Here is a 14224-nt window from a genome sequence, read left to right as displayed (position 1 = left end):
TGATATTGTAAAACAATGTGGGAAATGAAACTTTTACTATCATCTAATACTTAACTTTGTACTATGACATTTTAAATACTAGGTACATTGATGGTGCAATCACAATGTCAGGCGGAAGAACGTGCAGGAAACCGAAGTGAAATCCACAAAGGTCTTTAATAAAGCACAAAAGGGCAAGGCAGAAAACGGCAATATGAAAAGAAACTCCAGGTTTACTAACCCTGGTGAAAGCTATGACCAGACAGTTCCAAAGAACTAAACAGAGTCCAGTAAACAAAGATAAACCAAACCAGTAACGCACGTAGCTTGGGTAGTCCGACAATGTTCCTTAGCCTAGCTGTAGAACGGACAATGAGCTGGTGGGGGAACGGAGGTTATGTATCGTGGAGGCTGATGAGTGCCAGGTGTAGGTGATTAGTAGTTAGAAGAGCTGCTTGGAGTGACATGTGGGTTAGGTAAAGGTGTGGCTGGTGGATCCCTGACACACATGTTAGCAAGTGAAAATAGCTTGGATAAGTCTAATTGATATAATATCTCTTTTTATAAGATTACAGCAAAGCAAATAGATGATTTCTTGAAATTTCTGGACATTCAATCATGTAGTTTCAAGTGTCAAGCATAAAATGAATGCAAATGGCTGAAAATAGGGTTAATATTTAGTCTTGTATTTGGTTACCTGTAATCTCATAATAGGAAATACTTGATAAATTACAAGATAAATTTAATATTTGAAAATTCAAGATATTTCCACACTAAGATATATATATTTTTTGCATTGTATAAATGATTTATAGCAAATGTAAATCTTTAACTAGCTTCTTACTACGGGTATAAAATGCATGCAAACTGGCTCTGACAGCTCCTCACCTTAAGCCCTTGAGAACTTATTTGGTCTCCACTTGAAACGTGTGCTAGACTGTTTGTTGTGCAGATCTTCTTTTTGTTTGTACCTGACCTCAATGCTTTTTTACAAAGCTATAAGCCAACAATATCCTCGTTAAATTCACTGCCATCCCGACCAGGCACCTATAATAAATGCTGCATTCATTATGGTGTGCTGCACGTTCAAAACGTATGTTTATGCACTGACGTGCATGAAAGCAAAAACATTTTCACGTGTTTCACATGAACCCAGCCCTTATGCACACCACAGGTCATGATGTAAAACGTAAAATGTAAAATGTATCAATATTGTGGACATTCTATCTGAATCTGTGTACAGTATAAGAACACACTATCTACACAGTTATATGCCAAATATATCATAAACCAGAACATTAATATCAAGTACATTTTATTTTATTTATTTGTTTAATGAAAAATTGCATCCATGTAACACATACCATAATGCCAATTATTGTATGATTAATGCTGTCTACTGAAAACTTACTAACAAAATTGATGGTGTTTGCTGTGCTACTCATTGTTTAAATTTAAAGTGAGGTTAATGATGGTATCTGTCATTGGTAGCCATATTGGATCCTAGAGGCGCTGCTGTAAAAACAATTATGGGTATAATTTGCACCGGAAGTAGTAGCATCGTTGACTAAAGTGCACACAGCAATAAGTTTTGTTAATGTGTGGCTTGTTTTTTCAAGCAGAAATATGTTAAAATGGTATTTAAAATCTCAGGAACAACATGTGCAGTTCATGGTTGCAATTATAACCAGAAAAAGCTTAATTTGTGGCTTAAAGAACAGTGCTATATACACAAAAAGTTAGAGCTGACTGCATTTAAGAGAGTGCAGAACATGCCTGTTTTTCTTTGCCTGACTGCCTTCTCTACCTTTAAAGAAGGAATAATTGGCTTCCTATTTTGTGCATATGTGCATATGTTCAAAAAATATATATATATAAAAAAAAGAAAAAATGACCATGTTAGGTACAATACCACCGGATGTTCCACCCATAGTTTGTGCAAAGCTTCATGGGGCTTAGGAAAAAGGTGGATATTGTGGGTTTGTAACCATTTACATGGTGCATTCTAGACCTAATTATTGAAAATATATAGACTTTTGGATTTCATTTAATTCTGCAAATAAAGCACATTGTTTGGCTCAATGAACTGCACTACATAAGATTGAATTCCTTTCTGTAAAACAGGGACTTGGTATTTCAGATTTCTTACCTGGAAATCCGGGTTGGGGTTTGGATATGGAAGCCATGCTGAACGTGAGTTTTCTTGGTATTTAAAAGGCCCACTGAACACTTGGATAATGGCGCTCAGGTTGAAGGCACACACTGCCGAGGCAGCTATGCTGTTCCTGAGGGAAGAGAGAGACAGAGAGGAGACTCAGACACCCACTCATGCACACCCACTCACACACTGTCCATTATCAGTACATCAGAGGGTCTAATGTGAAAAAATGAGTCTGTCTACTGCTGCCTCTTACACAAAGCCACATTTTAGAACCATTAAACAGAGAAATCTTAGTGCCCCTACATCCAATAAGTTCACTAACATTCAAATCATTCTGCATTCATTCTTTACTAGTATAATCATGCATCACTTTCATCTGAGATTTCTGAGAAAGTGTAGTTTGGGCTACATATCTTAAAGGACTTTGATGCCTATGCACTTAAAAAGAATCTAGCACTCTTCGAGGAATATTTTGGATTTTCAGAAAATCCTCTTTAGAAAATATGAGCCGTAAACCATTCAAAAAACGTAGAGGAACATATTATATATATATATATATATATATATATATATATATATATATATATATATATATATATATATATATATATATCACTCGTTGTCATTTTGACTGAAGTGACACAATAAAAACTCCACTTTTTGGCCTCCATTTTTTTTTTTGCTGTAAATCTATAAAGGTATTTATAGACGTAACATCCAACAGCAATGCAGTAAGAGCAAAGAGATGTGCTGTGATCTTTTGCCAAAACATCAAATTATATCTGTACATCTCCATTGTCACTTTAAAGACTTCCAAACTTTAGTTTGTAAAACATATTGTCCTCATTATTTTGCTTGCTTAGTTATCTTCAAATCCGCTCTGAATATTAGCAGGCCAACTAGTTTTAAGAGGGAAGATACATTTCTTTTTACACAATTTACTAGAAATCTGGTCATGTTGGACTCGTTTTTTGAGGAAAATAATTACCATTTATGAATAGAACATAAATGTCCTCTCGAATGTCCTGTCTGGTTAGCATATATTAGCTTTTTATTAGTCATGCTTTATGATTAGTTATGAAAATGACATAATGCTCTTAAAATCCTGTCTGGTTTGCTCATTATAGCAAGGTTGTTAGTTTTAGTAGAAGTTCCAATAAGATTTTAGTAGAAGTTCCAATAGGATTAACATTTATGAATACAACGTAATTTTTAACAAAAAATTCTATTATTTTAAAAATCTAATAAAAATGTTCTCAGAAATCCTGTCAGGCTGCTTATTTTATCAACATTAATAATGATTTAAATAACATTTATGAATAGATTATAAAAAGTCGGCTTAGAGATCCTTTGACCTTAGCTCGTAATTAGCAGGTCAACTATTTTTAACTGGAGAGATTATTAATATTTATGAATAACTTCTCTTAAAAGCAGGCTAGCTAATCTTAGCAAGTAAACTAGTTCTAACAGTAAAGATTATTAACATCTATACAGTGAATATAAAAATCCTGTCAAAAATCCTGTCAGGTTAACTTTTGTTAAGTAAACTATTTTGAAAAGAGCACACAGAACATAGACATTCTCATAGAAACCCTTTAAAATAAGCTCTGTTATAAACTGTCTTTGTATATGGTGACATAAATGTACCTGAAAATGTACTAAAATATATGTGAGTATAAATAAACATAAAGATCTTTTTCCTGTATAAGCTCACACTACTACCAGTAGATCAGTGACCTTTAAGAAAGGCCTTATTAAATTAGATTCTTTTAGAAAAATCTTTTTTTTTTCTTTCTCTAGAAAATAAAACAAATATCCTGTCACTTATTTAGCAGAAAAAGACCTTTACAAATCAGTAAAAATCAATGTGAATCTTAGGGGGACATTTTCTTTCATGGGGCATGCTCCACTGATGCAGAGGCTTTAATAGTGTGCAGTAGGGGTGTAATAAAAATATGTATGGCTCAAGCTCACACTTTTAAATCTTTTTCCATTTAGGGTAATAAAATACATTCATTCTTAGGTTTTTTTTTTTCTTTTTTTTTTTTTAGAATGCCTGTGATTTGAGATTGCTTAACATTTTGGAGAAATCAGATTGTATAAGAGCAACAGTAGAACTCCTGGCTATGTTTATTAGTGTGAGTAAGAGCATTACGACATGCATAGTGTGAAAATAACTTAAAGGATTAGGATGAAACAGTTACATTGTGTCCAGAAAGGTTCACGTTCCCACATTTTGTTATGTCACAGCCTTATTCCAAAATGGATTAAATGTATAATTTTTCTCAAAATTCTACAAACAATGACAACATTTAAAAAGTTTGTTTGAAATCTTTACAAATTGTATAAGTATTCAAAGCCTTTTCCATGACACTCAAAATTGAGCTTAGGTTCATTCTGTTTTCACTGATCATCCTTGAGATGTTTCTACAACTTGATTGGAGTCCACTTGTGGTAAATTCAGTTGATTGGACATGATTTGAAGGCACAGACCAGTGTATATAAGGTTCCACAGTTAACAGTGCATGCCAGAGCACAAACTAAGCCATGAAGTACAAAGAATTGTCTGTGAACCTCCAAGACAGGATTGCATCAAGGCAGATCTGGGGAAGGGTACAAAAAAAAAAAATCCTGCAGCATTGAAGATCCCAATGAATCCCGCAGTTGCCTCTATCCTCCATAATTGGAAGAAGTTCGAAACCACCAGGATTAATCTCAGAGCGGACCATCTGGCCAAACTGAGTGGGGTAGTCACTTTGAAAGAGCAAACATCTCTGCAGCACTTCACTAATCAGGCCTGTATAGTGGACATACGGAAACCACTCCTCAGCAAAAATCACATGACAGCCCACTTGGAGTTTGCCAAAAGGCACCTGAAGGACTCTCAGACCATGAAAAACCAAGATTGAACTCTTTGGCCTGAATATCAAGTGTTATATCTGGAGGAAACCAGGCACCGCTCATTACCTGACCAATACCAATGCTACAAGCTTGGGATTGTGTGCCAAGCTTGTAGCATCATACTCAAAAAGATTAGAGGCTGTAATTGGTGCTAAAGGTGCTTAAACTAAGTCAAGTCAAGTCAAGTCAAGTCAAGTCAAGTCAAGTCGTTTATTTCTATAGCGATTTTCACAGCAGACATTGTCTCAAAGCAGCTTTGCAGAATTTAACAGTTAAGGTGAATGGTGTACATTTATCCCTGATGAGCAAGCCATGGCGTCTGTGGCAAAGTATTGAGCAAAGGCTGTGAACACTTATGTACATGTTTTTACTTTTAATATAATTTCAAACAAACTTCTTTCACGTTGTCATTATGAATACTACAAATATAAAAATATAATATTAATAGATTTCATTGTGAATACTTTCCAAATGCACTGTATGTAGCCTTAAGAAAGATTCACCCTGTTCCAGAGAGATGGGCTCATTAGGAGAGGAAGAGAGCTGGATGTAATGACTCACCCATACATAAAGCCTATTATACAAGCCTGGTGGGGCAGCGTTATGATATGGGGTTGCTCTAGTTGGTCGGGTCTAGTTTCAGCAAAGTTATGTACCCCAAAAAAAAAAAAGGTCAGCTGACCACCTGAATGAACTGAATGACCAGATAGTTTTTCATCAATGGATTTTAGTTTTCTGATAGCATGGGAATATTTCAAGATAAGAATGCCAGGTTTTATTGGGCATAAATAATAAAATAGTGGTTCAGGGAGCATGAGACAAACAAAAAGTTGAAAAGTATAATAAAGAAAAAGATTGTGAAAATATAATATATTCAAATGTATTCAAAGTTTTGTGCTCTCTGAGGCATTTTTTTTTAATTCAGAAAAACATGTTATGCCCTAAAAATATTAAGTGATATTCATTCCGCCAACCTCCTGTACATTTTCACATTATAACCCCAAGCTTGTGCCAGCTCCTTCCGGCTCGTCCCTTCACTCGCGCACCGCTGGCACAAGCCACAATTGCTCTAAATTAATTCCAACAAACACTGTCATTGATAAAGTCATTGCTAATAGCCTGGTTAATATACTAGTTTTTAAAGACTGTTTTTTAAATCTTTTAAAATAAACAAATACTATAAAAGCAGATTAGAGCAGTATGTACTCACACATTAGTAGTGAAGATGCCATACAGCAGTTCAAGTTCTGGTAGGAAGAAAGTTCCCTGCAGCTCGTTATAGGTAAATGGAATTTCTCCAGGCCTCGAGCAGTTCAGTCTTGCCTTCATGAATGTGGTCCAAGTGTCCTCTAATAAGAACCGGCCGCCGATGTCATTTTTACACACGCGTGCCGCACGGGAAAATACAGTCCTCCCACAATCATGCTCCACTGCATTCTCCCGGAAAAAGAAGTATGTGAAGTTTCCAATGTCGTACGAAGAAACAAAGTTGGGCTCTTAGTTAAACAGTAAAGAAAAAAAAAGGGGATTATTAGAGGATATTTGATCTTATGTATAAATCTAATAAAATGTCCAATATCACAAAATTGATTACGATTGAATACAAATGCAACTATATATATATATATATATATATATATATATATATATATATATATATATATATATATATATATATATATATATATAAAATACAATATAAAAACATTTAGTTTCTATATTTTATTCTGTATATATATATATATATAATTCTTTTTATATATATATATATATATATATATATATATATATATATATATATATATATATATATATATATATATAGTCAACACAATCCATAAACTATAAATTAATTCATATACATATACATATATACATCATATAAAAGTGAAAACCAAAGTGACTCTAAGTACATAAGTGCGCATACCGTTTTATGAACAAAAAAGTTTTACGTTTAGAATTAGTTAACCGCTAAGCTTGTTTAAATCATTGTGAGTACACTACCATCTTCATTTGTAATTTCTTTGATTAATGAAAAAATAAATCTCAGCATTTTCTCTAACATGATTTTTGGTTGCATCGAACAACAAAAGAAATGGGCCAGAAAGAGCTGAAATTCGTTAAGGGCATCTCATTATTCAACTGTCCTAAATAATGTCTAAGGCATTAGATATACCATGAGACATAGTGCAGACAGCCATTAACATGTATAATAAATAAAATTTGACATGACCGTGACAATACCAAGAACAGGGAAAACATCGAAAATTGATAAGAACACAACTGATCAGGAGACCCTGACAAGTATTTCCTGTAAGGAGCTAACCTAGCAAGCAGCACACCTCCAAACCTGAATGCTGTCTTAACCTAGCTAAGCAATGCAGAACATATGTAGTCCCCAAAATGTCTTAGGGTCTGATGAGATAGAAATAGACTTTTGTGAGACCTTTATTGACCTTAATTGTGAAAAGAAATATTAAGTGTAAAAACAATACAGAACATCAGCAAAAGACCACTATAACCATGCTAAAGCATGGTGAAGGCAGCATCATGCTTTGGAACTGCTTTTTTTTCATGAATACTCTTTTGAATAGCTCCAAATACCAGTCAGTTTTGGCACAAAACCTTCTGGCATCTGCTTGAAGGCTGAAGATGAATAGGACTTTCACCTTTTAGCATTACAATGATCCACAGCGCACATCCAAATCAACAGAAGAATGGGTTCGGCTAAAAATATTTAAGATTTATGTTGCCAGAACCCAGACCTGAGTCTAAAAGAACATCTGTAGGGTCAAGTCAAGATGTGCCAAGACTCTTATCAAAACAGAATGAGCGCTGTAATAAAACCAAAGGGTGTTTTAAATATGTGATAGTTCAGGCCTAGCATACTTATGCAAGAAGGTTACTAAAAAAAAAAAAATAATGTTTTCAAAGGCATTGTACAGGTTGTAATTTTTTGTAATCGGAAATAATTAAATTCAGCAAAAATGTATCTTTGTTTCTTATATAATATATATATTTAAAAAAATTATATAAAAATAACTGCTTTTTTTTACACACACATATGGTATATATTAGTATACAAATTACAACTACTATTTTTTTATATCTCAAAACAATGGAGACAAGGCACATGAAATGCACATTCAAACTACCCGGGTAGCATAGCACACTCAGAGGAATGTAGCATCTGTAGTATCTTATGCATACAGAAGCTAATACAGTACATGACACCTGGGATTGGCTATTGTCACTGTGATTGACAAAAGCACCCAGAAAGCACAGAGCAGTAAATTTTGCACTGTAGGCTTCCTGCCATGGATTGTTTTTTTTTTTTCCGGATTCTAACTCTCTATCTAGGGATGGATTTTCCTGACTGGAGCTACAGTAGCTAACAAGAAGGGGCAGCAAATAGTTAGCAGTCATAATAAATATGAATACAAAGTGAGCGGCAAAGTTTTTTCTCATGCTCAAGATTTTCCTAATAGCGAGTGCACGTGTGAGTGTGTGTACAGTATATGTGTGTGTCTGCAGGTTGGGCTGCAAATAAGACAGTAGACATATAAACCCACCTCAGAAATTACATTTATGTCACACACTTCCAAAAATTAGTTTGGCCAACATAAGCTGAATAACATTTCTTTCATGTAATAAGATCGTTCATAAGACAGTTTAATGTGAGAAATTGACCCAAGCACATCAACTATTGGGAAACGATTATACATTAGGTCTTTTTTTTTTTTTTATATATATGAACAGAAAAGTTAACCTTCATAGTGCTGTGTGGTGTGTCATTTGTATTATCAGTAGGAATTTTTTTTCAAATTAATCTTTAACCGAGGTAATAGACATCCTCATTAATCAAAACGAACATAAAGGTTAAGATGAGAAATGGCTAAAAGAAGTGCGCTCATCTAATTATCTCACAGGAGGCACTTTTCAATATTAATCATCATGTGGGTTCTCACCTGATTCAAACCGCCTGTTTGTGTCAGCGCTGCTTTCATTTTCTTTGAAATGCAAGAGCTCTCTTTGGTTCGGCCAATACAATCGTGCGGAGGAGTAGGGGAAAATCAATTTGCCATAAAAGAAAAATTTATTAAACCCTTTTGTAAGAGCTGAAGCATATGCTGAGCATTTGAGCTCTAATACATTTTCTAATCCTTTTTTTTTTCAAATTATATTTAAATGTAAATCAGATCAAATTCAACACTGCTAAAGCGGTGGCTGAACCAGTTGACCTCTCCGTTCTGCTTCCATCCGGACATGACGGTTTGACGTGGAAAGATCAAACTATTTGAAAAGCAGAGGCTAATTTGGTTGGTCTGCCAAAAGCAAATGTCACCGGCCTGACCTTCATCGAAAATAAGGGAGTAATTAAAGGCATGCGCTCATGGTGGAACATGGTTACCCCAGGGTTACACCTTACCCTTTACGCTGTACATTTATTATATCAATAGTCCTGCCTCGTCTCTAATAACCTCTGATTAGCGCAGTCCAAGCAATACAACTACTCAAAATGGAGCACATTTTTAGTGAATGGTGGATAATCGTTCGAACTCGGAAGAAGGTGCAGGACATGAATGCTGCAGAGCATGTTTATTAGTGCTAATCTGGAAATGGTACATCAGCTAGTGATCAAAACACAAGCTGACAGGGTTAACCAGGGTAGATCGATAATCAAGACTACAGACAGAAGGCAAAACAAAAAAAAATAGAAACTATTGAAGTAAGGATTTTGAGGACTCCTGGGCTTTCAATTCAATTATTCTCATCTGTTTTTAAACAATGCCATATACAGCAACCAGGCAGATCTTTATGGCCACCAATCAGGCATAAAAATATGACATTGAAGTTGTCCACAAATCCAATGCATTAAATTCTTTATAAGCACTATTTAGAAATTATGTAAACATTATGCACAACTAATGGAAAGCTGATGTCCCAATTACATCTGATAGTGAACTTTATCCTTTAGTGCACTAAAAGGGAAGCACATGGAATTAGTAAGTAATAAACTCTAGACACCAGACTCTTGGTTAAGAAATACAACTACATTCAAAATGTATGAGGATTTTCACACAAATAGCGTGACACTTCTCAATCATAACATTTGTCCCCCCCACTCCTCTTTGTGATATATTTTTTTATATATATACCGTATTTTCCGGACTATAAGCAGCTTCTTTTTTTCCACGCTTTGAACCCTGCGGCTTAAACAACGAAGGGGCTAATTTATGGATTTTTCCTGAGTTTTTCCCGGTTTCACACGCTTCAAGCAAGAAAACTGAGCCCCATAACATTAGACAAATGAAATTGCCGAACGGTTTCAGGTGAACCAATGAAACTCTTTATATTAAATCAGATGCGCTCCCACTGAATCGGGCCGCACCACATCATAAATATGGATGATGTTCCTCTGACGTTTGACCTGCCGCTCACTCGGACTGTCAACAGGAAATGCGAATCATTCGTCACGCTGAAAACAACCGGGGATGAAAACACGCACTTCACCTGTGTTCTGAGCTGCACGGCATCGGGAGAAAAGCTTCACCGATGGTGAATTTTAAACGCATGACGATGCCAAAAGAAAAACTTTCGAGAGAAATAGTTGTGAAAGGAAGGAGGAAGACAGTGAACAATGACTTTCTTGGTAGGCTACTGTTTAGAAACAAGTCGTGTTACAGGCACTTGTTAAAGCCTGTGTACATTTACGGTACATGTTAACTTTAAAGTTTTTTGAAACATTTATTCTCATAAAAAAATATTTCATTCTCACAATTAAGTCCATATTATTCCAATTTATATTACAACAGGTCAGTCATTAGGTTGGACCAATACATATCCATGTGACTGTACCTACTAGAATATAAACTACCGAGCATTACAATAAATCCACCTACATTTCAGACTAGGTGTTTCTATTCAAACGTGAAATACTCCATTGCCTTACCGTTTAGCCATTTGGAGTTGTATTGAGCTGTGCGGAGTGGAGGAAGGCCTCCTAGGCTGCGGTAAATCGCAGGATCTCGGCCAGAGAAGTCCATTGCGGTTGCGGCATAGAGTTCTCCACTGGAGGTAATAAGTGCTGTGGAATTATGGAGGGGATTGTAGGGACATCGAGCCATGCCACTGATCTGGTCATGGATCTCTGTTAGGTTGGTCAACTGGGAAGAGAACGAAAAAAAATAAAGAGAAAGAGAGAGAGAGAGAGAGAGAGAGAGAGAGAGAGAGAGAGAGAGAGAGAGAGAGAGAGAGAGAGAGAGAGAGAGAGAGAGCGAGAACATTTTAATATTTCAATACAAGCATTTCAATTGCATATACCATATCATTGGATGTTTTTCTACTAATCCTCTATAGCATGGTATATGTTATTAATCGTTTTTGTCTGCAAGTATGATAGATTCCAAGTTTGACAGCCTAAAATCTTTTTGTATTTTTGTTGAGTTAAATGTTTTATAATACATTGTACATACTGTATGAGAATTTTTTTTTATCTAAAATGGTATGTGCAAAGAATTTACTTTTACTCCATTTATTTCCGTTCAGTAGGGGGCATTACATAAGAGTTTTGATTGATCCTTCAGATAGCAGTCTAAAGGATCTCTAGAGGACACACTACATATATAAGTAGGTCGAAGAGTAGACTTGGAGCAAGTGCAGAAACCCCTTGAGATTGTATGAGAATATGAGCAGTGGGTTTAATCCAGGAAGTTGCCTTCATTCTGATATCCTAGTTGTTCTAAATAACATAAAATGTTAATAACAGATTATTAGTCAGCTAATCGTGTTTAAAGTGGTTTACTATAAAGTCCTCAATGTAGATGAGATCGCTCCTGTTTTGCCAAGAACAAGGACTGTCCAGGACAAAAATGCTGAAAAGAAGTGTGATATTTTCTTGATTGGGAGGACAGTTGGGGAAATAAAAAACCCAAAGCCGGGTGTCATCAATGTAGCAGTGGTAATGTGAAGCCATGTAATCTGATTCCTGAGCACAGTGATTAAGTGTATAAGATGAAAAAGGGTGGACCGACAGCTGAACCATGTGGAACACCCACAGTGCGGATGCGAGTTGATTAAACCGAATTTCTCCAGAATACACACAAAGATCGATCCTGTAGATATAATAAAATCTATGTCCGAGCATAGCTTGCGATGGCAAAGTCAGCAGGAATGTAGATAGGTATCTAGCAATTCACTATGTCGAAGGAAGCTGACGGGTTGAGAAAAATGAGGTCGGATAGAGTAGACTTTTTCCTAGTGGGTAGTTTCCTCCACTTGTCTGCAAAATAAATGGAATGGAAAAGAGAAGAAACCTGAATTAGAACTTAAATTTCATTAAGCATCCTGATCATGTGGATTATATCAGAAGCCAGTTTTAATAACAGTTTTATTAACACAATAGCAAAAATGTGTTTATTATCTATCTATCTATCTATCTATCTATCTATCTATCTATCTATCTATCTATCTATCTATCTATCTATCTATCTATCTATCTATCTATCTATCTATCTATCTATCTATCTATCTATCGCTTGTTTATTTTGTTCTCAACCAACTTCTTTGTTCAGACTTGTCTGTCTGTCTGTCTGTCTGTCTGTCTGTCTGTCTGTCTGTCTGTCTGTCTGTCTGTCTGTCTGTCTGTCTGTCTGTCTATCTATCTATCTATCTATCTATCTATCTATCTATCTATCTATCTATCTATCTATCTATCTATCTTTCTATCTATCTATCTGTTGCATCTAAATATTACTATCTTGCTGCATAAGACATTGGAGAAAAGAGTTTAGTTCTATTAAATCATTTTTGCATTTCTTTCAATGATTGAGATAATATGGAAGCAAACATTTTATTCCTGAGCCAGGGAGCAGCATGAATATAAAACAATAATAATTCCGATGTGGGAGGGCTGGCTTGCTTACAATTCAAATAATTTATCTATTTGAGGAGTAGCCAGTGTCAACATTTTTTATCTTGTTACTTGGCAGTCATGGTCCACACACACACACACACACACACACACACACACACACACACACACACACACACACACACAAATTGTATGAAAAGTAATTGATATTTGTGCACATTAAATACAAACAACATAAAAACACAGTGTTTGTCCAAAAACATTAATATAGTTCTGGCAATCAGGCTCAGAATACACATTGTATGCATCCTGAAAAAGTCATTATTAATCAAATTTGGCTTATTGATGGATAATTTGGCTTTCACAGAAGTTTGAACTGAAGATACAAATATATTCCCTTTATTTGGAAATAAATACCGTAACAGTGCTGGCAGACCCGATAATGCAACTGGTCTGTATTAAATAGAAACTGAGAAACTTGTCAGAATAATTTAGAACTCGCTTTATCTAAATAAAAAGAAATGAAATTACAGCTCAAAATAAAACCGAATCAATCAGAGCATAAATGCTAGCGTCTACAGATTTCATAGGCAATGCTTTGCTATTATGAGCAAAATTGCAGGCTAATCTCTTTTTCAATTCCTACAACAAAATTGGAGGCTGTTTCCTTAAAGTATAATGCACCTGGAATATACTGCGAAAAAAAACAGTATACGTTAGGTACATGGTGTTTATAAAATGATCAAAAGCTTTTGGCAGTATGTGCAACACGACCTAAAGTGCTTTTGTTCTACATTTTTTAGTCATTAAATGTGCTTTTTGTAGTATATGTGGCAATTATATTAAATAACAATAATGGTTGTTACCATCCAAAGATGCTCATTTTCTAATTGTGCAAATTATCCAACAGCACATACTGAATAGCACAAAAGGTTTTTATTTATATCAACTTTTTGTTTAATTTGAATTTGAAGTAAAGTCAGCAGAATATCCCATACTGCTCTTCTTGAAAAAGAATGAACACCTTCTGACCAATTAGAATAAAGAATTCACCTGCGGTGTAAAATATTTTAAAAGATTAGTGTTAATGCCATGCGTACATAGATACATTCTAGATTTCTGTGTTGTATTAGTTTGATTTATATATGATGAAATGCTTAATTGTTGTTGAGTCAAGTAAATCAGAGCTTGTTAACACATCTGGGTGCATGCATATGTCCAGAGTTTTACACCATGCCATGCTTATAGAATATAGAGCTTTCAGGTATTGTTAGGGATTTGAGCATTGCTATCAGGTGCAGGGAAGCTGC

General features: G+C 35.1%; 1 protein-coding gene across 2 annotated transcripts in view; it reads right to left on the bottom strand.

The window, feature by feature from the left end:
• sema5a (sema domain, seven thrombospondin repeats (type 1 and type 1-like), transmembrane domain (TM) and short cytoplasmic domain, (semaphorin) 5A) overlaps positions 1-14224 on the bottom strand; it is a 232001-nt gene that overhangs the window by 98134 nt on the left and 119643 nt on the right. For both annotated transcript variants that reach the window (XM_083530259.1, XM_083530260.1), the window contains exons 7-9: positions 10995-11208; positions 6252-6537; positions 2129-2264 (exon numbers count right to left, since the gene is read on the bottom strand). In XM_083530259.1, the coding sequence (XP_083386385.1) occupies positions 2129-2264; positions 6252-6537; positions 10995-11208 (636 nt within the window). The remainder of the gene's footprint in view (positions 1-2128; positions 2265-6251; positions 6538-10994; positions 11209-14224) is intronic.

This window comes from Silurus aristotelis (assembly GCF_946808225.1).
Source record: "Silurus aristotelis genome assembly, chromosome: 25".
Taxonomy (NCBI): domain Eukaryota; kingdom Metazoa; phylum Chordata; class Actinopteri; order Siluriformes; family Siluridae; genus Silurus; species Silurus aristotelis.
The sequence above is the reverse complement of the archived record's forward strand: the minus strand, read 5'-3'. Positions and strand labels throughout refer to the sequence as shown.